The sequence below is a fragment of the Mizuhopecten yessoensis genome, unplaced genomic scaffold (genome assembly GCF_002113885.1).
Source record: "Mizuhopecten yessoensis strain PY_sf001 unplaced genomic scaffold, ASM211388v2 scaffold4301_1, whole genome shotgun sequence".
Lineage (NCBI taxonomy): Eukaryota > Metazoa > Mollusca > Bivalvia > Pectinida > Pectinidae > Mizuhopecten > Mizuhopecten yessoensis.
Window position 1 is genome coordinate 481,099 of NW_018405476.1, and position 23,620 is coordinate 504,718.

Genomic DNA, 23,620 nt, shown 5'->3' on the forward strand with positions numbered 1-23,620 from the left:
CATTTAACCCTGTGACCAAGTTTGAAAAAAATCAGTTAACATGTGTTGTAGTTATTTCACGGAAACGAAGCGCAGCAGATAATGACGTTTTTCGTTATTCAAGGGGCTATAACTCTGCCAAATAGGGTCCACTGAAAGTGGTCATCGAACTTGACCGAGTCCTTAAGGCATTTAACCCTGTGAACAAGTTTGAAGAAAATGGGTTGATATTTGTTGTAGTTATTGCACGGAAACGAAGCGTGACAGAGGGACAGACGGACAAACCCAAATTAATATCCACCGTTTTGGTGAAAGCGGGGGATAATAATAAACATTACATACAATGAATGTTATCAAGTATAAGCTGCTGGAGTCAAGATTGAATCGTTTAAATCTACATTGTTACAGATACCACCACTTGTCCTATAACTGCACCTTTGAGACTTTATTCAGTTTGTGAGCCTCACCTCCTTTTCCCGTTGAAGGGTAGACATTTTATCCTGCGCACGCTTGGCCTCAAAGTCTGCCTTATCTGCCCGCTTAGTTTCCTCGGTGAGTTTGTTCTGTAACTCATGGACTTGACGTTTGTAGCCTTCAAGTTGTTGTTTCAGTGATGATGCCTTCCTTAACTCCTGTTGCAGAAATAAATAAAGGTATTAGTACACCAATACAATTATTGGGTAAGGAGATTCCTAACTCCTGTTGTAGAAATAGATAAAGGTATTAGTACGCCAATACAGTTATTGGGTAAGGAGATCCTTAACTCCTGTTGTAGAAATAGATAAAGGTATTAGTACACCAATACAATTATTGGGTAAGGAGATCCAACGTCCTGTGGGTGGTGTTCGGTTAATGTACCAGTGGAGGAATCCGAGTTGGATACCAAAGTATTCTAGTAGAGCTCCACCAAAGGGAGGTAACTACAAGTAGGCGAGTGATGGAGCATCAACACCAGGGATTCCGTAAATGTTCTGTGAGTTTTATTAGTTTACATGTTTATGATGGTTTTGTTCTGATGACGGTTGGCCTAGCCATCCGAAACATGTAAACTAATAAAACTTACAGAACATTTACGGAATCCCTGGTGTTGATGCTCCATCTGACTTACCTACTTTTGTTTTAACTCCTGATGGTGAATCAGCAATATTCAGTAAATTCAAGTTAAACTTATGCAAGGAAAACAATCCAGATTTCGATTTCAGATGTCATTAGAAGGTTTGAAATTTAATTTACCAATGTATAACATTCAAGGGTAATGAAATTGCATATCACTTTAGAACTCCAGATATATAACATAAAGTTGGGAAATTTTAGATTTTGAGACAAAATTTCAGCACAGAAAAAGGTGTGTGGCACATTGTGTTTACAAGATATGTTGTTTTTGTACCTGGTACCTTCTCCATTCCCTTGGGGAAAGGCTCCTAGAAAGGGAAGCATGATGTGTTGAAGTCTGCCTTGTCCAGCTCAGACCCCAGCCTTAATGGGGAGGATTACGGGAGGGATTACATATCCTACTTACCTCCTCTAACTCTAGATGTTCTGTCATATACTTGGTGTTTTTCTCCTCAAGCAGCTTCACCTGGCCTCGCAGGTCACTGAGTTCATCTGTAGGTCACCAAGTACACTTTACTAATTAGTACATTAATTGAGACAAAGCCACTGATAATTTTTTTTTATTATTTTTAAATAAGTTATATTGATTCATAGTATATATATAACATAGTTATCATTATGAAGACATACCAGATAAGATTGCCATTTAAAATAAAAAGTGCTAGTTAAAATGGGAAAAGCACACAAGATTTTTAGAACTTACCTAATTTCTTCTTGTAAGATTCTATACTTGATTCATACTTGGACTGGCAATGAAAAACACAAAATATATATAATGCCTGATGAAATTTACTACTTTCTTACCCTATTAATAATAATAATAAAAATAATTTGAGGATCTTATATACCGCTTTATCACACCCTAGTTCGTAAGTTGTTTCAAAGCGGTTCATAAATTATTCTGGTACGGTAAATACTTAATTAAGTGATACCAATAGAAAGTATGTGCTATTGGAAAAATGGGTCATGCACTGAGTCAATGTCAGTGAACCAAAAAATTAGAAGATTGAATTTAATGGTAGAAGTGAAATTACTATATAAATATAATTATTGTTGTAATATTAGACTGTAAAGCTATCATAAACCATGCATAAATAAATCCTTGAAGCTGAAAATGGCATCAAAACTCATTCCATGAAAATTAATCCATGTTCCAGACAATAAAGTTCATATGTACTTGCAATTGTAGCAATAGAGAAAAGTCTTTTGACAGATTATGATTTTCAATATTACAAAACTATAGTCCTTTTAATAAATACTCTGAAAATACTGTGAAATACGTATCAGTACATCAGTATAATTTTATGTTTGAGACAAACTTATCAGATGGACTGATCATGACTTGACTACGTGCCTCATGTAAATGATGACCTGCGGAAATATGTGTGCTACCTTTGGATTGTTTCTATATTGCTCTGTCATTTATACTCCGCTTCGACATACACATGCTTTTGTCAACACAATGATGGAGTGTGTATGTAATGGTCATTCTGAATGGTTAAAAGTTTATTGGGAGAAGAGCGATAACTCGGTATATCCACTAGTTGGCAGTGGAGGGAATTATGAAAACACGGCTATATCCGCCAAGGGTGAGTGGAGTGTATACGAAGCGAACACTTGGATAGCGAAGATGCCTGTGACCTTGAATATAGGCGAAGGTCATTCATCCAGCATGTTATTGACCAAATACCATCATCCTGGGCCTTTCTCAACTCCCTTATTTCGGCACTCACAGCTAGCATTCTACAATTCTAGCACTGCCCAACCACGTCCTCATTTACAGCTGAGTTGACTGGAACAAGCGGAGTAAAGTATCTTGCTCAAAGATACAACACAGAGCCATGCCGTGACTCGAACCCGCAACCCTTCGGTTACGAGCCCGGCGTCCTACCACTACGACTTTCGTGCCTCCGATACAATTCCTTTAATGTTACTGCAACTTGATCAATCCACAAAATATCAGAGCAAATATATATCTGTGTACACTCATTAAGTATCACAACAACATTTTATAATTCCTGATATTTGTCAGTCTGTGGAGACACAACCACGACCTCATCCTTACGATATAGCTGCCCCTACAATTTCACATGTGATGCGTCATGCCTCCACTGGGGGTTATAAAACCGAGACCTCTTGTCTACTGCTCTTCTAATTTCTAGCCTGAAGCTCTACCAAAAGAGCTAGAGATATCGAATTAGGCTGGTATTTTAACAGAGAGACACACAACAGGATATAGTGGAACACTGGACATCATTTAGCCTTGGGTCTAGCTATTCATTAAATATCTCATTGGTTTCTCCTTAATAACAAGTTCACTGAAATTTTGACCAAGAATCAAAATGATTTGAAACTAAAATACTAAATGAAATATTTTTGTTGAACTCTCAAGGGGATTAAAGTTAATGAGGCATAGAACAGTTGAAGAGGAGTCAACCACTATATATATACTTACGACTTGTTCTGACGTATGACGTAGGACATCCACCTCGTCCTTTAGAGACCGTGCCTCATCTGCTATTGCCATGAGCTCCACGTTCTGACGAAAAAAAAATGTTATCAGTTTTACAATTACTGCATACTTTTTGAAATTTCCATGGGAGAGATTAAGCATGCTCAGAATCTTAAAATGTGTGTATGTACGACATAGGGAAAAATTACTTTTTAAAAAGCATCTTACTTTTTAAAAAGCATCTTTTGAGCTGTTCTTTCAGGTGAAATCATCAGATCTTAGAAAATAGGAATGTTTAAGCAAATTCACTGGTGGAAAATGCTCAATTTAAGGGGCTAAAATCAGGAGTTTCCCTCCAAAATGGGGAGATTCGGTAAGTATGCATCAGGGAAAAATAAGTTACACACAACAATGTACATCTACTGACTTAAATACCCAATAAACTCAAGTAATAACATATGAAATGAACAATTGTCCAAGAGTCATAACACAAAATCACCTGGATTTTTTCATTTTTCTTTCTTTTAGAAAATACATTTTTTCTGAAATTCACTTACTTTTTGTTTGATTTCAGAAAAATCTCTTGCTAGAAGTTCAGACTTTATTTTCAAATCATCTCGACCTGCAATGAAGTGTTATTAATTTAAGTATATTCCATCTTTATTTATAGCTCACATGAAAATAATGAAGAGCACAAACCATGCCATGACATTGTCGGTATATGATAATATTAGAATATGTGTATTCATAAATGATCAGTGGCATGTATTTAGATCAAGAAAACAAATAGTGATAGAGCTTAGTTAGTAAACTTTATATCTGAAGACATCATCAAAATATAAATACATACAGAACACATAACATCTCCAGCACACACCCAGGCATACACACAGGGACATATTAGCCAGGTGGCATAGGACTCGTAGTTAGCGCCCGATAAGGCAGCTCCTGCGAATTCCTCAAAATTGAATTGATTAATGTAAATGCTAATTGTATACCTATGTACTGTAAAGCGCTTTAGAGTGGCTTATGTTAGCTAGATAAGGTGCTATATCAAATGTTGTATATTATTATTACATTACATATATTTATTAAGTATTAAGTAGGTTTAAGGATATTAAATTTGATTTCAATTAATTATAGCTGGTCTCAAATTTTGAGCTCAATAGAGCCATCGTAAAATGAAAACATCTGCACTCATTGCATGAATCTCATATGAAATGTAAATTAAGTCCATACGTATGTTGCACAAATGTCTGTAAAACTTCAATTCTGTCTATATCTATTGATGTACAAAGTATACAATACTCTCCCTAGGACCATGTCAGTCTTTCATTAAATAAGTGCATGCTCACACTCCAGTTTCAACAAAAAGCAAGAATAAAATCAATCAAAACTGCTTATATGTGTATAGAACAATGTTGCCTCACTAATAATTTACTTACTGGAATCGAGTTTAAAATTTTCTTCCTGTAGTTTATCAACCTGTTGTTGTAGTTGTTGGAACCTTTTACCAGCAGGAGTACTGTAAAACATAACGAAATAGACATGTTTATTCCAAAGGTTACTAATTAACACAGGCACAGGTACACACTGGTCAAAGTGGCCAATTTCTCCTGAAATAAAGCTTTGTCTTCAAAGAGGAAACACTTAATGATCATTTTTGGCTCTACACAAAATCTGCTGTCATATCTACCCTGTCTACTATCACGTAGGTATTCACAGAAACCCACAAATCTATACTAGATATAAGCTCATCGCTTGTAGGCATTTTCAATGTAAACAGTATATTATCAAATGAATGTAAATCTTAGTGTCCTAAAATAAACTTTAACAAGGCATCACAAGTGATACAAATCCCCTCCCATTCACACATTGTGTGTTTTATGTAGGAGTTTTTAAAAATAGTAACAGTGACCTTGAACGCAGTTAGCTGAATTGCGAACGAGTTTAAGGTATTGTCATACCGAACACTTGTATGAAGTTTCATGAAATTCCGTTGAGAAATGATGTCGCTATAGAGCTATGACTGCAAAGAGTGTAACATATGTAAGGGCGGAATCCTATATCCCCTAGAACTTTTGTTGCGAGGGGATAATAAATACCACAGATTCATGGAAAGTAAAATTACTAATACACTTGCTCTTAGACATGTCATATTAAATGTTTTCTGTAAAACTAGAGTATATCGTAATTTTCAAAAATGCAAAATGTTTAATTGGTCTTGATCATCAATTTTACAGTCGCAATTATTTCTGTACAAATGCAAAATGTTAGTTTTTATCATGTCATAATCAATATTATAATCGGAGTAGTTTCTGTACATGCAGTAAAAGTCATGTGATTCAGATGTCAGAGATTTCCTTTAGATCAATAAATAGGACATCAGACTTCAGTTTATTAAACAGCTTCATAAATCACTACATATGGGAACAGATCATCTAGGGGTTTTCTGGTCATCAATTACTAAAAACATTTCAAAATTTATTCTTCAATGTAATTTAATTTTATCAATTATTTCTGACAACAATTAGGCCTATCCATCGTGGAAGGCCAGTAAGGTACGTAGTACACATTGAATACTGGATAATTAATGATGACAGGTACAAAAAATCTACTTTCATGTATATATATCAAAAGTAATAAAATAATGGAAGAGTCTTGCATTGATTGTCTAAAATGTATCACTATAATACATGATGAAAAGCATTATATTAATACAAATAGATATAAAATCTGAATATATTAATAAAAATAGATAAATATAATGAAACCACAGTATTCAAAAGATATACAGTACTGTATATGTTGTAAGCAATATTCCATACATTGTACATGTTATATAATAGTAAATAAGACAGCTACTGCATATATCAAGAGTTGGGAGAAAATAAGCTGGTAAATAAGTTGCAAAGTATGTTGTATGTTCTTTGTAAACACATTTCTGTGTACACTCGGCTACACTGGTACTTTCTATTTAAGAAACATAGGCTTATAAGAGTTTAATATTTGTAATACAGTTCTGCAGCAGATTCTACACTCAAAATCTACCTCACTTTAGATTGTTACTTAGTTTTTGATAGTGTTAGTGAAACATTAAAACTTATTTTCATGATTCTTACTTTATATTACTAGCATTGCCAAGACAGTCTAGCAAAACATTGGAATGGAGTTTAAAAATAATCCTCTATATATAAATAAATACTAAAACATTATCTGATGAAATCTATCTATCCTGGACTGTTCATAGCATTGTACACTTACTTTTACCCCGACTTTAGGCTTTGTACACTTACTTTTACCCCGACTTTAGGCTTCAACACATTGATACAGGCTGATTTCTTTTTTAGGATTTTCTTTTGCAAATACAAGAATGCATTTGAAAGAGCAAAATATGAAGTATTTTTAATTTTACTGATTCTATCGGTTTTATTTTTGTTTCTGTTATTCATGAATTGCTTCCTTTCATACATAAAGATTAAGAACGTCAACAATAAGTTAGCGTCCATCTTCAAGAAAGTCTCTACCTATACTACAGGGGATCTCTCTTTCCAAAACAGCATAGCATTCTTAGGGTATTTAAATTTACAAATATTTAAATGCATTTACAAAATTTGTGAATTCAAATCCAACTGCAACATTAGCAAATATATATATATAGTTCTATATTATTCTAAGAACACATGTATCTAGCGTAAGACAAGGATGAGAAACAGAATAGAAAGAGTATATATATTGTATTACAAAGAGCAAGAACTATTTCAATTTTAATGGTTATACGTACTAGTTTAAAATATCTTTATTTAAATTATTACAAGATCCAAGAAGAATTAAATTTTTAGAACTATAAGGGTATTATACAGCATTTTACTGTACAGAGAGGAGATAAACCAGAGGTAAATTTAGATCACTCTACAGTAAATGTAATCTAGGGAAAGTGGACTATTAATTTCACTTTTGAGAATGGCAGCTATAACCAAATGTTAATATGACTAACAAAACAGTAAGCCAAACCAGGAGGAATATCTTAATGATAATAATAATAATTTGAGGTTCTTATATACCGCTTTATCACATTCTAGTTCATAGGTCGTCTCAAAGCAGTTCACAGATTATTATCCATAGTTATATGGGCCTTTGCAACCAGCCAATACCTTTCTCAACTGCCTGGGGAGTGTATACGTAACAGCCGGTGCTGCCATTTCGGCGCTCAAAGCTAAGCATTCAACAATTCTAGCACTGCCCAATCATATACTCATTTACAGCTGAGTAGACTGGAACAAGCAGAGTAAAGTATCTTGCTCAAATTAAAGATACAACACAGTGCCGTGACGTGACGTGACTCAAACCCGCAACCCTTCAGTCACCATCACGGCGTCCTACCACTAGACTACTGTACCTCCATCTTTGACACTCTTAACCTGAACTTACAGGTGTAGATATAAAATCACATTACTTTGTATTTTCACAGGTGACACAACATTCTAGATACTATTTTGCCAGATTTGGTTGTAACATTACTTCTTACTGATATGGGCCGTGAAGTGTGCTGTGCTTTATTTACAATAAGCAGGTACATATACAGACACGCTTATTTCAACCATAGAACATGTACAATAATTAAATAAAGTTCCTGGATATATATCACCAAAAATTGCCACAAAGTGTATAAATATATATATAAAAAAACAACGAAATATAATAAAACCAGATAAATGAAATACATATACACAGATGTTTTTTCACACTGCTATACATTTAATGTATTTCTGTTCTATCCTGTGGTGGGGGTCACACTCAATGGTACAACATGCTGATGAACTCATACAAGTGATCTTATGACAAGATTAACAATGCTGACGAACTCATACAGGTGATCTCAGACAAGATTAACAATGCTGACGAACTCATACAGGTGATCTTATGACAAGATTAACAATGCTGACAAACTCATACAAGTGATCTTATGACAAGATTAACAATGCTGACCAACTCATACAATTAGTGATCTTATGACAAGATTAACAATGCTGACGAACTCATACAAGTGATCTTATGACAAGATTAACAATGCTGACCAAATCATACAAGTGATCTTATGACAAGATTAACAATGATGACCAACTCATACAAGTGATCTTATGACAAGATTAACAATGCTGACGAACTCATACAGGTGATCTTATGACAAGATTAACAATGCTGACAAACTCATACAAGTGCTCTTATGACAAGATTAACAATGCTGACCAACTCCTACAAGTGATCTCATGACAAGATTAACATTGCTGACGAATTCATACAAGTGATCTTATGACAAGATTAACAATGCTGACCAACTCATACAAGTGATCTCATGACAAGATTAACATTGCTGACGAATTCATACAAGTGATCTTATGACAAGATTAACAATGCTGACGAACTCATACAGGTGATCTTATGATCACAAGATTAACAATGCTGACCAACTCATACAAGTGATCTTATGACAAGATTAACAATCTTTTTACAGTTAATAGGTGAAGGCTAATAAAGTGACACTGTCTCTCCTGACTAGTTAATGTTAGCAAAACTAGAAGTTCACTTAACCAGAGTAATTTTACAAATTATATATGGCGCTATATTATCACTACAAATTCTCATGTTGTTTTGTCTCGTTTAGGTGTGTGGTTCAATAGATAGCTGACCAGAATATCAGTTTCACCTGGTATATATGTTGGATAGAAAATGTCTGACTTTCACCTCCAAATGCAAACTAGATTATTAATGCACTAAATTCTATAAGTAGACCTGAAGCTGAAGCATGTACAACAGTAGCTTCAGCCCATAAGAATAACTGCCCAGAGATGTGACATGCTTTGTAAGTACGGGTCAAGGGAATGTCAGCAATACAGGTGATATGGTGATGAGACTTATACTGTATACCTACTATTATGATAATGACAGTCTACATATATCCTATTTTTTCCTAGTAAAGTTATATGCTTTAAAATTCAAATTTAATTAACTTAGTAACATTTCACTGTATAAATACTTTTATCAATTAGAATCAATAATGAAAAGTTTAAATAGTTCCTATCCACTGTAATGTCCCCAATTACTGGCTGAGGTCTCTATTACAATGCAAGCTTCAATGGAATCATTAAAGAATATCTATCTATATTTTGGTCAGGTTATGAGGTGTTACTCCAGTTGAGCACATGCAAATTTAAAATGGTACATTAATTTAAATATAAAAGATGTCAAAGCCATTTTAGATAAATTATTGAGACCTTTCTCAAAACTACTCAATATTGAAAACTATACGTAATATCTAAAGGAGCTAATCTATATATCACATACTCCAAAAGCTTTTGAAAATGATTTAGTTTCAAAATGTTTACAAAACATGGGCTGCGACCTACAGACTGAATGTATTAGAGAGATAAAGACAACTTCAGCACTCTTCTTCCTATCACCATTTCTTTTTCTGTTAAGTATAAACAGGTAAACACAGTCAGATCATGGCAGAGGCTGTACGTCCTAGGACCTTCCAGGGGCTGATCATGTCAATCGGCATGCTCACAAACTTACAAAGTAATCAGGGTCATATGGTTCCCACACCATTAAAAATGTGTTGGCAAATTGCAATTCATGTTCATTAATACATTTGATGTCATGTCTTATTCTTCTATTATATATAGTCATAGCGAAAAATAGTAACTTTCACTGGTACATGTACCAATATCTCAAGGAAACAGTCTCAAATTGATTCCAATCCTTTTACGCAGGTAAGAAGATATATGCACTTTCAAAATATTTTATTTTTTATATAAATGTATTTAAATTTGATATTAATAAAGAATATATGCCTTTCATACATTTTTTTTAAACACTGTACGTATGTGCCTCACTCAAACTCATCAATGACTAAATGAGCTTTTGATTAAATTTTACGATAAAATCTGTTTGAAATCAACTTAAGACTCTTTGTGAGAACTTAGCACCTGGGTATTAATAGAGAGTATTGTTATAAAGGGAAACACAGCTTGTTCATTTCTCCATGCACATTTCTGAAATGCCTAGAAGTCTATTGCTCTGTTACCTTGATTGGAGAATGTAATTGACACACCTGGTGAAGGAAGAATCATTAAAATTACAACTGTGTTAAAATAATCCCTATAAAAAACCGGTAACCATTAGGCCGTACAATAAACTTACACCAAAACCGACTAAAAATATCAATCAAGAATTGAAATTTTCTCATGCACCCCTGAAATTTCCTAATGAACTTTTCCAACCTTTGAATTGGAAGAGTTTAAATGTGTCTTCAGGGGTGAATGAGTTAAAGCAACCCTTGAAGTCCATAACCTATTCACGTATGCAAAAATGGTTATTAAATAAAAGTTTGAAATACCATACACATCCAGAGGTACCAGTAGTACCAGGGTTTTTGGTAGTACTTAAAAGTAAGATAGAATGAGTCGACTTCAGTGAAACTATATCAGATATCTAGTATACATACAAATATACAAATAAATTATAAATTACTACATAAAACACATGTCATAAATGAGTCACAATAATATTGCAGTTGTCATGAACATATATAAACCGAAATATAAAGAAAAGTATTTAAATAATGCATTCTGTCAGAAAAATCTATATAACTACATATTAAAACTACCACAAAATTCCATATAACTCCTGTTGATTAAATTTGAGTCAGACATGTATCCATTTTCCTAGTTAGATTTAAGTTTTATTAACAGTGGAATATTCCTTAGTGTATGCTTATTAACTATGTTCAACACCAGAATCTCATTTTCCCCGATAAATATAGAAATAAGTTTAATCCAATTTGTTGGTAGAATAAAATCTTCTGAACAGACAACACTGCCCTGAATGTTTGGTTGACTGACAGAAATCTACTCAAACCGTCCGACTCCATTACCCCAACACTTCCTACTTACGCTGGATCATCTAAGTTTTCTGCTAAATTCAGCCTTTCATTCAATCTGTCATTTTCAAACACTAAACCCTGCTTTTCTTCTATTAAGGCAGCCACCTGCAAAAGGTATTTAAAATTATAATTGATATTATTCACAAAAAATAAAACAACAAGAAACCACCAATGGCGATATGGCCAGATTGCTACAGTACATTTTCATGAAAAGCATCATATGTGATAAGCATTCTTAGATACATAACAAGCCATGCAAGTTAAGTTGATGTAGGACAAGTAGTTACTTGGTAAGTGACCTAAACTAATCTTCTTAACCTTAATGCAGACAGACGGACAGGAATCGCCAATCTATAAGCCCTGATTGCGTTGCAATCCGGCCAAAAATGGATAAAATTAACATTTTTGAAGGATGCATAGGAAAGGTGTGATATCACATTCAGTATATTGATGATCCCTGTCCCACCACACTGTGGGTTTTTCTATAAGCAGTTACCTCCCCTTAACTTCCCTTTGGATGTACCCGTAGAACAATTAGACCATCACACTTCTGTCGTCCAGGTATCTCAATCTGTTAGAGCGATATTTCAGCAGTCTGGGGTACAGGGTTCGAATCTGGGTTTAGCCCCACAGTGGGTTTTTTTAACATTCAGAACACAATTGTTGATTGTGTTTTGCTTATTTCCTCTTTATCATTTCTCACCAAAGTCCTTGAAGGTATGTTTTTTTGTTCAGAAATGATTTATCAAAGCTATAGTTGTGCCGAAAAAACCAGATTCCAATACTTAGTTAGTTTTTGGCGATGGTACGGGAATCCTTAAACAGTAGTGTAGATATTTATTTCATTGATCAAACATTTTCATCAATATTACAGAGTTTAAAAAAAATAAATACCAGTGCAATTACAAATGAAAGTCATTTGTGCTGTTTTCTTCTGTCTGAAAGCTACCCAAGTTTGAAGTAATTTTATTGAAGAAACTTCTAAAAGAGTTATTTCCCTTTCCACAAGTTATATCTTATTCTCTGGATATTTGTTAATAAAGCAGTCTGCGCGTGTGACTGTACCTGTTGGTCCAGCTCATGACATCTCTGTGTCAGTTCCTCTCTTGCCTCCATTGCACCGCTCAGTTCTTCGGTTGTCCGTCTCAACTGTGGTAGTAACATTGATATTTTATAGCATTTCACTGAATCAAATCTAGGGAATTATATCAAGCTTTTTTTGATGAAAGAGTGATGAATGGTGAAAAACGTGCTCTTCAATTGTAAATTGAATAGCATGGCTGTCATGAAAAACAAAAATTCCAAGAATTAGTCAGCAGGGAAATATATTGACCGTAAGCTTTATCTAAAAAATTAAGGAGTCAACTGTTGCTACCTGTTTTCTGGATTCCTTACCTGATCTGCCAGTTCTGATTCACCATCACTGCTTGTAGTTATTTCCTTCGTCATCAGCTGGAAAAAGCAATTAAAACATTGTCTTTGTATAACTGACAACATGCTATAATATTCAATATGATTTCATGCAGTTATTAAGTATTTCACAGAACATGTGTGGTTAAAAGTAAGTGTCAAATATACTGTCAATTCGGTCCAGAAAACACAATACTCAGAAGATTTCAAAGTACCCAGGAGCTGTATGTAAAATACACAAGCCAACCAGTACAATTGCATTGGCTACCCATAAAGAGTTTACCTGTTTGTCAATTGACCTACATCAAGCTCCTGCAGTATGTATAGGGTGACTTGTATGATCAGTGACTTGTGTGTAGAATAACCTACCTCCTGTTTGTATAGGGTGACTTGTATGATCAGTGACTTGTGTGTAGAATACCCTACCTCCTGTTTGTATAGGGTGACTTGTATGATCAGTGACTTGTGTGTAGAATGACCTACCTCCTGTTTGTATAGGGTGACTTGTATGATCAGTGACCAGTGTATAGAATAACCTACCTCCTATATGTATAGAGCTATTTGTATGATCAGTGACCTGTGTGTAGAATTACCTTCCTCCTGTTTGTATAGGGTGACTTGTATGATCAGTGACCAGTGTATAGAATAACCTACCTCCTATATGTATAGAGCAATTTGTATGATCAGTGACATGTGTGTAGAATAACCTACCTCCTATATGTATAGAGGAATTTGTATGATCAGTGACCTGTGTGTAGAACAACCTACCTCCTGTATGTATAGAGCAATTTGTATGATCAGTGACCTGTGTGTAGAATAACCTACCTCCTGTATGTATTGAGCAATTTGTATGATCAGTGACCTGTGTGTAGAATTACCTACCTCCTGTTTGTATAGGGTGACTTGTATGATCAGTGACCAGTGTGTAGAATAACCTCCCTCCTATATGTATAGAGCAATTTGTATGATCAGTGACCTGTGTGTAGAATAACCTACCTCCTGTATGTAAAGAGCAGTTTGTATGATCAGTGACCTGTGTGTAGAATAACCTACCTCCTGTTTGTATAGGGTGACTTGTATGATCAGTGACCTGTGTGTAGAATAACCTACCTCCTGTATGCATAGAGCAATTTGTATGATCAATGACCTGTGTGTAGAACAACCTACCTCCTGTATGTATAGGGCAACTCGTATGATCAATGACCTGTGTGTAGAATAACCTACCTCCTGTATGTATAGGGCAACCTGTATGATCAGTGACCTATGTGTAGAATAACCTACCTCCTGTTTGTATAGGGTGACTTGTATGATCAGTGACCAGTGTGTAGAATAACCTACCTCCTGTATGTATAGGGCAACTCGTATGATCAATGACCTGTGTGCAGAATAACCTACCTCCTGTATGTATAGGGCAACCTGTATGATCAGTGACCTGTGTGTAGAATAACCTACCTCCTGTATGGCGTTCATGACGACATGCTGTACAGATTCCTCCATAGACATGATGCGCTGTATATACTCCTGCTTAGCATCACAGTTGACTGCACAGCCAAGGATGAGCTGGAGCAGGCGACCCAGTTCTGGTATGTTACTGTGCTCACCTGATTGTAACAATGAAAATGTCAATAATAAAATACATGGTAATTGATTACCAATGCACACAATTTTAACATGAGAATTTAGCATTTATTGACCTTGGAGGAAGGTTATAATAATACTAATAACTATTTGAGGTTCTTGTATATACTGCTTTATTACAACCACTAGGTTGTCTCAAAGCAGTTCACAAATTATTATCCGTGGTCATTGAGCCTTTGCATCTTTCTCAACTCCGCCAGACTACCGTGCCTCTTATTCAGAGTATTAGTTTATTTTAGGTTGAAATAGTAGCCTGTCTTCTGATCTAATACCCCGGTATTATTAAAATCTATTTTCTAATGAACTCTTCTAACATTTAACCTATATCTATAAAAGCTGTCAAGTCAAGTTACACTTGTCTAGTAAATTAACTGTGCACTAGGATTTTTAACAACAACAGCTTCCTTAAATTTGTATCTATCCTGATTAATTAAAGATTTTACGAGAGGTCATGCTGGGGAATATCTGTACGACTTTTTGCTGTACATATTTCTCATTTCATTTATTAGAATTCAGACTTCATACCGTTACAACGGTAATCAGAGAAATTGGTAATGTATCTGATCTAGCCTGTAGATCCAGTTATATATTAACTTATACAGTGAACACATCAACAGAATAAGCATTGTTAGTGGACGTGGTCCTTCTAATGATATACATCTCAAGTACATCAGCGTCATGAACAGGATGTGAGTATGACCATGTTCCGTAATAGCCTGGTTATATTTAGTCAGTAATGCACTATGAGCAGAGCTTAATTCTCATCATCTCCTATTGTGGGTATATACATGTATTCTGATGCAGTATCGTTATTGATAGTGTTCAAATTGATTTCAATATTGATTTTTAATTAATTTTTCAACATTTTACAAAATGTTATTAACACAAACATATTGTGTCTATTTCTGATTAGAAATCATGTGCTTTTTAAATAGAAAATTGGCACTTGATTACATTTTGTCTGTTTACAGTATTTTAAGATCTGACGTAAACATTCAAGAGTTTGTTATAATTGACAAATGAAATTAACTAGGAAGTTTATTTGAGCTGTTGACATTAGAAATAACTAGGTTTCTTTTAGTCGTTGACTAATGATCTATTCCATTTACTCAGTTAAAACAATGTGAACTGTAATACTGTCATCTCCGGTCTGAAAACTATAACTACACTGTCACCCTCTGACCTGTGAACTGTAATACAGTCATCTCCGGTCTGAAAACCATAACTACACTATCACCCTCTGACCTGTAAACTGTAATACTGTCATCTCCGGTCTGAAAACTATAACTACACTGTCACCCTCTGACCTGTAAACTGTAATACAGTCACTTTCAATTCATAGACTGTAATATTGTCAATTTTTAATTCTGTAGACTGTAATATTGTCACTTTCAGTTCTGTAGACTGTAATATTGTCACCCTCTATTCTGTAGACTGTAATATTGTCACCCTCTGTTCTGTAGACTGTAATATTGTCACCATCTGAACTGTAGGCTGTAATATTGTCACCCTCTATTCTGTAGACTGTAATAAGGTCACCCTCTATTCTGTAGACTGTAATATTGTTACCCTCTAGTCTGTAGACTGTAATAAGGTCACCCTCTATTCTGTAGGCTGTAATATTGTTACCCTCTAGCCTGTACACTGTAATAAGGTCACCCTCTATTTTGTAGACTAATATTGTCACCTTCTAGCCTGTACACTGTAATAAAGTCAGTGTCACCCTCTATTATGTAGACTGTAATAAGGTCACCCTCTATTCTGTACACTGTCATAAGGTCACCCTCTATTCTGTAGACTGTAATATTGTCACCCTCTAGCATGTACACTGCAATAAGGTCAGTGACAACCTCTATTATGTAGACTGTAATAAGGTCACCCTCTATTATGTAGACTGTAAAAATGTCACCCTCTATTCTGTAGACTGTAATATTGTCACCCTCTAGTCTGTAGACTGTAATAAGGTCACCTTCTATTCTGTAGACTAATATTGTCACCCTCTAGCATGTAAACTGTAATAAGGTCAGTGTCAACCTCTATTCTGTAGACTGTAATAAGGTCACCCTCTATTCTGTAGACTGTTATATTGTCACCCTCTAGTCTGTAGACTGTAATATTGTCACCCTCTAGCCTGTAGACTGTAATATTGTCACCCTCTAACTATATATATTATAAGCCTGTAGACTTTAATAGTGTCACCCTCTAGCCTGAAAATGTAATATTGTCACGCTCTTGACTGTATACTGTTATATTGTCACCATCTGACCTGTAGACTGTAATATTGTCACCCTCTTGACTGTATACTGTTATATTGTCACCCTCTAGCCTGAAAATGTAATATTGTCACCATCTGACCTGTAGACTTTAATATTGTCACCATCTAACCTGTGGACTGTAATATTGTCACATTGTAATATTCACAGTCTACAGGTCAGATGGTAACAATATAACAGTTTACAGTCAAGAGGGTGACACTATTACATTTTCAGGCTTTTATTTGTAAACTATTGACCCCCATGGCTTAAAGTTGCTACCACCACCAAACGTTGGTTGAAATGTACCCTGTAGGTTAGGAGAAGTTGTTGTTAAACAGAAAAAAAAGACGACAGATACTTAAGCACCACCACTTGCACTTCATTGTTATTTTGTACTTTATGAGCTTAAATTACAGTAAGTGCCAAAATGTTCAGTTTTATAGATCGATGATTGATACAGAATTGGCAAGTACAGAACATTAAACTCATTGAACCATCATGCTTTTTCAGTATGTATTTATAGCCCAACCTATAGTGTATACTAGGTACATAAATTGCAACACATTTATGACTTCATCCTCAATATCCTGGGGTTATGATCACCTTCACTCTCTACACCCCTGGAATATGTCATAGCAAAATTGAAGGCTCGGTGTGTGCCACCTTGTTGATGAGACAAGAACACTAGTGCGATACTTTTGATGTACATCTCGCGGTCACGTAACGGTTAAAATTGACAGGCTTTGGTGTCTGTCCTTTGTAATCTTCAAAGGACATGTATCAGCCTAGCGATTGGTCAGTTTTTATTACCTGAGACCAATCAAACAGCTATCTTTGTGCCTTCAATTTTGCTATGACATATTCCAGGGGTGTAGAGAGTGAAGGTGAGCGTAACCCCTGGATATCGAGGGTCAGGGGACCTGGGCAATAAGTTTACTATTTATAGCCAAACATGACAAAATTTTATAGATGTTTAGGAGATAATTCTTTTCCTGGAGGGACTACTGTTATATTTAGCAGCAAATTGAAATGCATGATTTAGTGGTAACAAATTTTCTAAACATCTTCAATTTATAGTGTAACATATGAAGCAAAAACATCTGAAGGAAATTATGAGTGTATTTTGCATTTAAAAAGGCATGCAACAATGCACATGATCCTAACATGTTAGATAATACATAGAATACGCTGAAGACTGCATATTATTTGACAAGTGAAGTAAATAGTCTACAAGTACTATATGTAGTACATCAGTTTTGAGGATAAATTATTTACAAAATTACACTGTTATATACATTACTACAATTCCAGTAAATATATAACAGTGCTGAATTGGTCGGGTTTCTTTTGTACAGAACTAACTGACTTTTTCATTTCAAATCATATACATTTGTATACGTATCTATCAATATATAAAATCAAAGGTCACAGAGCTTACACCAGTTGTGGCTTTCTGGGGTGATCAGTGGGGCACTTCACTTCTTCTCTGTATATAAATTTAGAAGAAACCACTTATTTGCTTGGACTGTCATGATGACCAGGCATTAATTACATGTATAGTCTCAGTGGTCTATAGAAGTACAGGGTTGAATGGACGTGGTCTATAGATCTAGAAGTACAGGGTTGAATGTACCCTTGTAGAGCAACAACTTACCAATGGAGTTGACATCAGGCATTTGGAAATCATGGATCTGTATACCAATCACCTGCAATTATAGCAAACATATGTACATATTGTCTTTATATCTCCATACATTCCTAAATTATCAATTATAAAAATGTACACCCTTTATATATATTAATCAATAGCCCACAAGATGAATAAAAGTACAAACTCGAAAGTGTGGGCTTAACCCTTTGACCACTGTAGACCATAATGGACTTGTCCAAATCAATGCATGGTATTAATTGTCGACGAATATAAAGTTACATAGGAGTGAAAGGGTTAAAGTCATTTGGGCTAAAAGCCATTAATATGTGAAAAAATATTATATAACAGTATCTATAAAAGATAGGGTCACAGTAACATAAAATAATAGAGTGAAAATGTATTTACAAATCAAATCAAATACTTCAGTTTCAAAGATGATTTTGATATTACACAGTTATATTGGTTTACCTCTAGGTTGTACTCTAAAATGCCTTTCAACACTTTCTTCAAGTTGCTGACCTGTAAAAGATTAAAATCAGTATATTTAGATGATTGTCATTAATTTATTATCATGGCAGTAAGTATCTATACATCATGTACATTCCTATTTGAACAAAATTAGTAATGTTGAAATTAAGAATACTCCTATCAAATAGTTCATCATCAATTGTTTTTATCTATAGCTGTACTGTGATCAGTAACATGTACAAACCTTCAACCTCCAGTTAGTGACATCATCTGTCTTTATCTATAGCTGTACTGTAAACAGTAACATATACAAACCTTCAACCTCCAGTTAGTGACATCATCTGTCTTTATCTATAGCTGTACTGTAAACAGTAACATATACAAACCTTCAACCTCCATCCCAGTTAGTGACATCATCTGTCTTTATCTATAGCTGTACTGTAAACAGTAACATATACAAACCTTCAACCTCCAGCCCAGTTAGTGACATCATCTGTCTTTATCTATAGCTGTACTGTAAACAGTAACATATACAAACCTTCAACCTCCAGTTAGTGACATCATCTGTCTTTATCTATAGCTGTACTGTAAACAGTAACATATACAAACCTTCAACCTCCACCCCAGTTAGTGACATCATCTGTCTTTATCTATAGCTGTACTGTAAACAGTAACATATACAAACCTTCAACCTCCAGTTAGTGACATCATCTGTCTTTATCTATAGCTGTACTGTAAACAGTAACATATACAAACCTTCAACCTCCACCCCAGTTAGTGACATCATCTGTCTTTATCTATAGCTGTACTGTAAACAGTAACATATACAAACCTTCAACCTCCAGTTAGTGACATCATCTGTCTTTATCTATAGCTGTACTGTAAACAGTAACATATACAAACCTTCAACCTCCACCCCAGTTAGTGACATCATCTGTCTTTATCTATAGCTGTACTGTAAACAGTAACATATACAAACCTTCAACCTCCAGTTAGTGACATCATCTGTCTTTATCTATAGCTGTACTGTAAACAGTAACATATACAAACCTTCAACCTCCACCCCAGTTAGTGACATCATCTGTCTTTATCTATAGCTGTACTGTAAACAGTAACATATACAAACCTTCAACCTCCAGTTAGTGACATCATCTGTCTTTATCTATAGCTGTACTGTAAACAGTAACATATACAAACCTTCAACCTCCACCCCAGTTAGTGACATCATCTGTCTTTATCTATAGCTGTACTGTAAACAGTAACATATACAAACCTTCAACCTCCAGTTAGTGACATCATCTGTCTTTATCTATAGCTGTACTGTAAACAGTAACATATACAAACCTTCAACCTCCACCCCAGTTAGTGACATCATCTGTCTTTATCTATAGCTGTACTGTAAACAGTAACATATACAAACCTTCAACCTCCAGTTAGTGACATCATCTGTCTTTATCTATAGCTGTACTGTAAACAGTAACATATACAAACCTTCAAACCCCAGTTAGTGACATCATCTGTCTTTATCTATAGCTGTACTGTAAACAGTAACATATACAAACCTTCAACCTCCAGTTAGTGACATCATCTGTCTTTATCTATAGCTGTACTGTAAACAGTAACATATACAAACCTTCAACCTCCACCCCAGTTAGTGACATCATCTGTCTTTATCTATAGCTGTACTGTAAACAGTAACATATACAAACCTTCAACCTCCAGTTAGTGACATCATCTGTCTTTATCTATAGCTGTACTGTAAACAGTAACATATACAAACCTTCAACCTCCAGTTAGTGACATCATCTGTCTTTATCTATAGCTGTACTGTAAACAGTAACATATACAAACCTTCAACCTCCAGTTAGTGACATCATCTGTCTTTATCTATAGCTGTACTGTAAACAGTAACATATATACAAACCTTCAACCTCCAGTTAGTGACATCATCTGTCTTTATCTTAGACATCCATGCTTCATTGAAGAAACTAGGTGCTCTGAAAGGAATTATAATTGATACCATTATATGACATGGTCTGTAATTATATAATTTACCATACTGTAACATAAAAAGTAATGATGATAATCCTTATTAAGCAATAGGCATAAATGCCTTTGTGCAGCATAACCAACATATATACATGATTGAATGGTAACTTTTACAAATGGTACATTTTCAGCTCATGGCCATTGTACATGATGTGACGTAGCCAATTAAGCATTTACATATATCAAAATAATATAGGTATCCACATGTACAGCGTCGGGTACAGCGACACATGTAATCTATAAGTTGAGGTCACAATAACATTGATGTATGGATCCACCTGCACTGCATTATAATGTTTATCATAAACCCGAGTTCCACTCACCAAAAGACATATAAAGTTGAAAAATATGAAGAGGCAGAGGAGTGGCCACCCCTACGACAACAAACACAGTGAGCTATTTCAAAAGTACCTTTTACCTTGCCAGATTACAACCTTAAGAAAACTCATCTCCGGTCCACTCGGAAGATACCAACATGAAAGACACAACGGATACCAATCTCGCCATTCGAGTGTCTGAGAAAAATGTCCCACATTACCGAGCCTGCAGGAAACTTACCATCAAGTTAGCCAGGACACAACACCATCTTGATTACCTATCACAATGCCTGCCCTACTCAAAGATACAGCACCTAAAACCAGACTACAGTTGATTCCACTTGTACTGGACAGAAATGACCACTACCTGTAGGTACACTGGACAGAAATGACCACTACCTGTAGGTACACTGGACAGAAATGACCACTACCTGTACGTACACACAGATTGAGAACCTGTAACTTGAACAAACTACAATGGCACTACCAAATATTCCTGTCCAAGTATTTATATTTCACCATCCCCAGCCGACCGGCCTACACCACACTGTATGACCATCCCCACATGGAACTTAAAAAACAATGGCTTAACATGCCTACAAGGAAGTAAAAGTATGAGAACACTTTAATTGACTTTATTGATACATGATTTATGTGTAATTTTATAAGAAATATCTATTGTCCTTTGGGTATACATTGTATTTAATTGAAGAACAAAACAAGCCAGTCTTGCTTTTTACCATTGTTTATTGTAGTCACAATTTCTCTCCAAAACTTGTTTATATCATGTGATCTAAATAACAATATCATGATGTCATTATATTGTGAATCGTAATTTGCACCTTAGCTCTACATTGCCACTGTAAAATTGTTCTGATGACCAGATAAAACCTTCTGATTCACGGAATCCCTGGTGTTGATGCTCTGACTCTTAACCACTTGTTAAAAGACATATCAAATTCTGTCAATGTCAACATTTTTGAATACAGAGGGCCTTAACTCTGCTTAAAAATGCAATCATGACCGACGTAGACTAGAACAACCCACCAAGTGATAGAAGGTCAAAACATTAATGTTTCGTTTAGAGCAATGGCTATTTATCATGTTTATATAACTCTAGTTGTAGTTAATTTTCAAATTTTCATATGCAAACAAGCTTTAGCGAGTTAAACTTGATAAAAAAAAGCCATGAGTACATTGTACGTTGTAGAACTTAATTGTGTCTGTCACAATTTGTATGATAATGTTGAGTGGTAAACATTGTTATTTTATAGACGAGTCAATCAGACTGCTTAAGAATTTGTTAGAGGTAATAATTTTTAAGCATTTTTTAAAACTCCAGCATTCATGACACTATGCATATAATATCAAGGACAAGTGTACATTTTCAAGGAGCACACAGTCAAAATTTGCATAACTATCACAATTAGTATTTCAACATTTTAACTACCTCCAGTCTGTCATTAATGGATCCCCCCCGGATAACCTTGAGTTAATAAAAGGGGCAAAGCGACAGGAAAAAACATTAAAACGATCAGCTTCATGCATACAGTACATGTATTATAAAACCAAAACATATTTCAACTTTCTATTTAAACTAATTAAATGTATAACATGTAATGATGTATTCAGAAAAATGCTTTTTTGTCATATATTTGTCAAATAATTATATAAGCATATGGCTGACTTTAGATCTTCTTTGTGTGTCCTCAGTTCATAAAAAGTACATCAGAAATATCTATACATTTGTAAATGTTTGCCTTTTAACTTGTTTACAAATCTATGTCCCGTATAATACTTACATTTGATGTAGAACCTGTGCCATAGCGACACCATCACTTAGATCGTCTGTAGATTGACAAGGACCACTGATTCCAAATGTCCGCATCTACAATGTTAATCACAAGCATTCAGAATGAAGGTTTTTAATAAGTCACAGAAATATTACTAACATTTCAGGTGGAAACTTACCTTCTATAGTACCACAAGAAAGAATTTCTATTTGATTTGTCTGAAAAAAGCCTGTTTGATCTGTAAGAACTAGACTAAATAAGTATTATGCATGTCTATGTTTAAGATTCAATTTGAACTATTAAACATATATATATATTATTAACTGCTTTAAAATATCTGTATTTTTTGTCAAAAATAACTTATAATGCTACAAAAATATAACACAAACAATATTAATCGTGCTGCTCTTAAACACACTTTTTGACTGCAATACTTGAATCTTTTTGATGTGATACAGTTATTATGTATAACCTGATCTAAAACTTCCCTATTTTCAAACTAGTATACATATATAGCTACATACTGTACACAGACAGTGAACTTTAGATT

The 23,620-nt window shown here is 34.7% G+C and overlaps 1 protein-coding gene across 3 annotated transcripts in view; it reads right to left on the minus strand.

Annotated features, from left to right (window-relative positions):
* The window catches only part of LOC110448788 (protein Hook homolog 3-like), a 39,217-nt gene that overhangs the window by 13,282 nt on the left and 2,315 nt on the right, over positions 1–23,620 (minus strand). Inside the window, exons 2-16 of one of the 3 annotated variants that reach the window (XM_021495225.1) lie at positions 23,080–23,165; positions 20,836–20,908; positions 18,912–18,962; positions 18,447–18,498; positions 14,352–14,500; positions 12,885–12,941; positions 12,555–12,638; positions 11,500–11,594; positions 10,632–10,658; positions 4,990–5,069; positions 4,102–4,166; positions 3,548–3,631; positions 1,796–1,838; positions 1,499–1,584; positions 447–611 (exon numbers count right to left, since the gene is read on the minus strand). In XM_021495225.1, coding sequence (XP_021350900.1) covers positions 447–611; positions 1,499–1,584; positions 1,796–1,838; positions 3,548–3,631; positions 4,102–4,166; positions 4,990–5,069; positions 10,632–10,658; positions 11,500–11,594; positions 12,555–12,638; positions 12,885–12,941; positions 14,352–14,500; positions 18,447–18,498; positions 18,912–18,962; positions 20,836–20,908; positions 23,080–23,165 — 1,197 coding nt within the window. Of the gene's footprint in view, positions 1–446; positions 612–1,498; positions 1,585–1,795; positions 1,839–3,547; positions 3,632–4,101; positions 4,167–4,989; positions 5,070–10,631; positions 10,659–11,499; positions 11,595–12,554; positions 12,639–12,884; positions 12,942–14,351; positions 14,501–18,446; positions 18,499–18,911; positions 18,963–19,155; positions 19,355–20,835; positions 20,909–23,079; positions 23,166–23,620 lie in introns of those variants that run through there. The other 2 variants (XM_021495226.1, XM_021495227.1) reach the window with 2 other exon arrangements.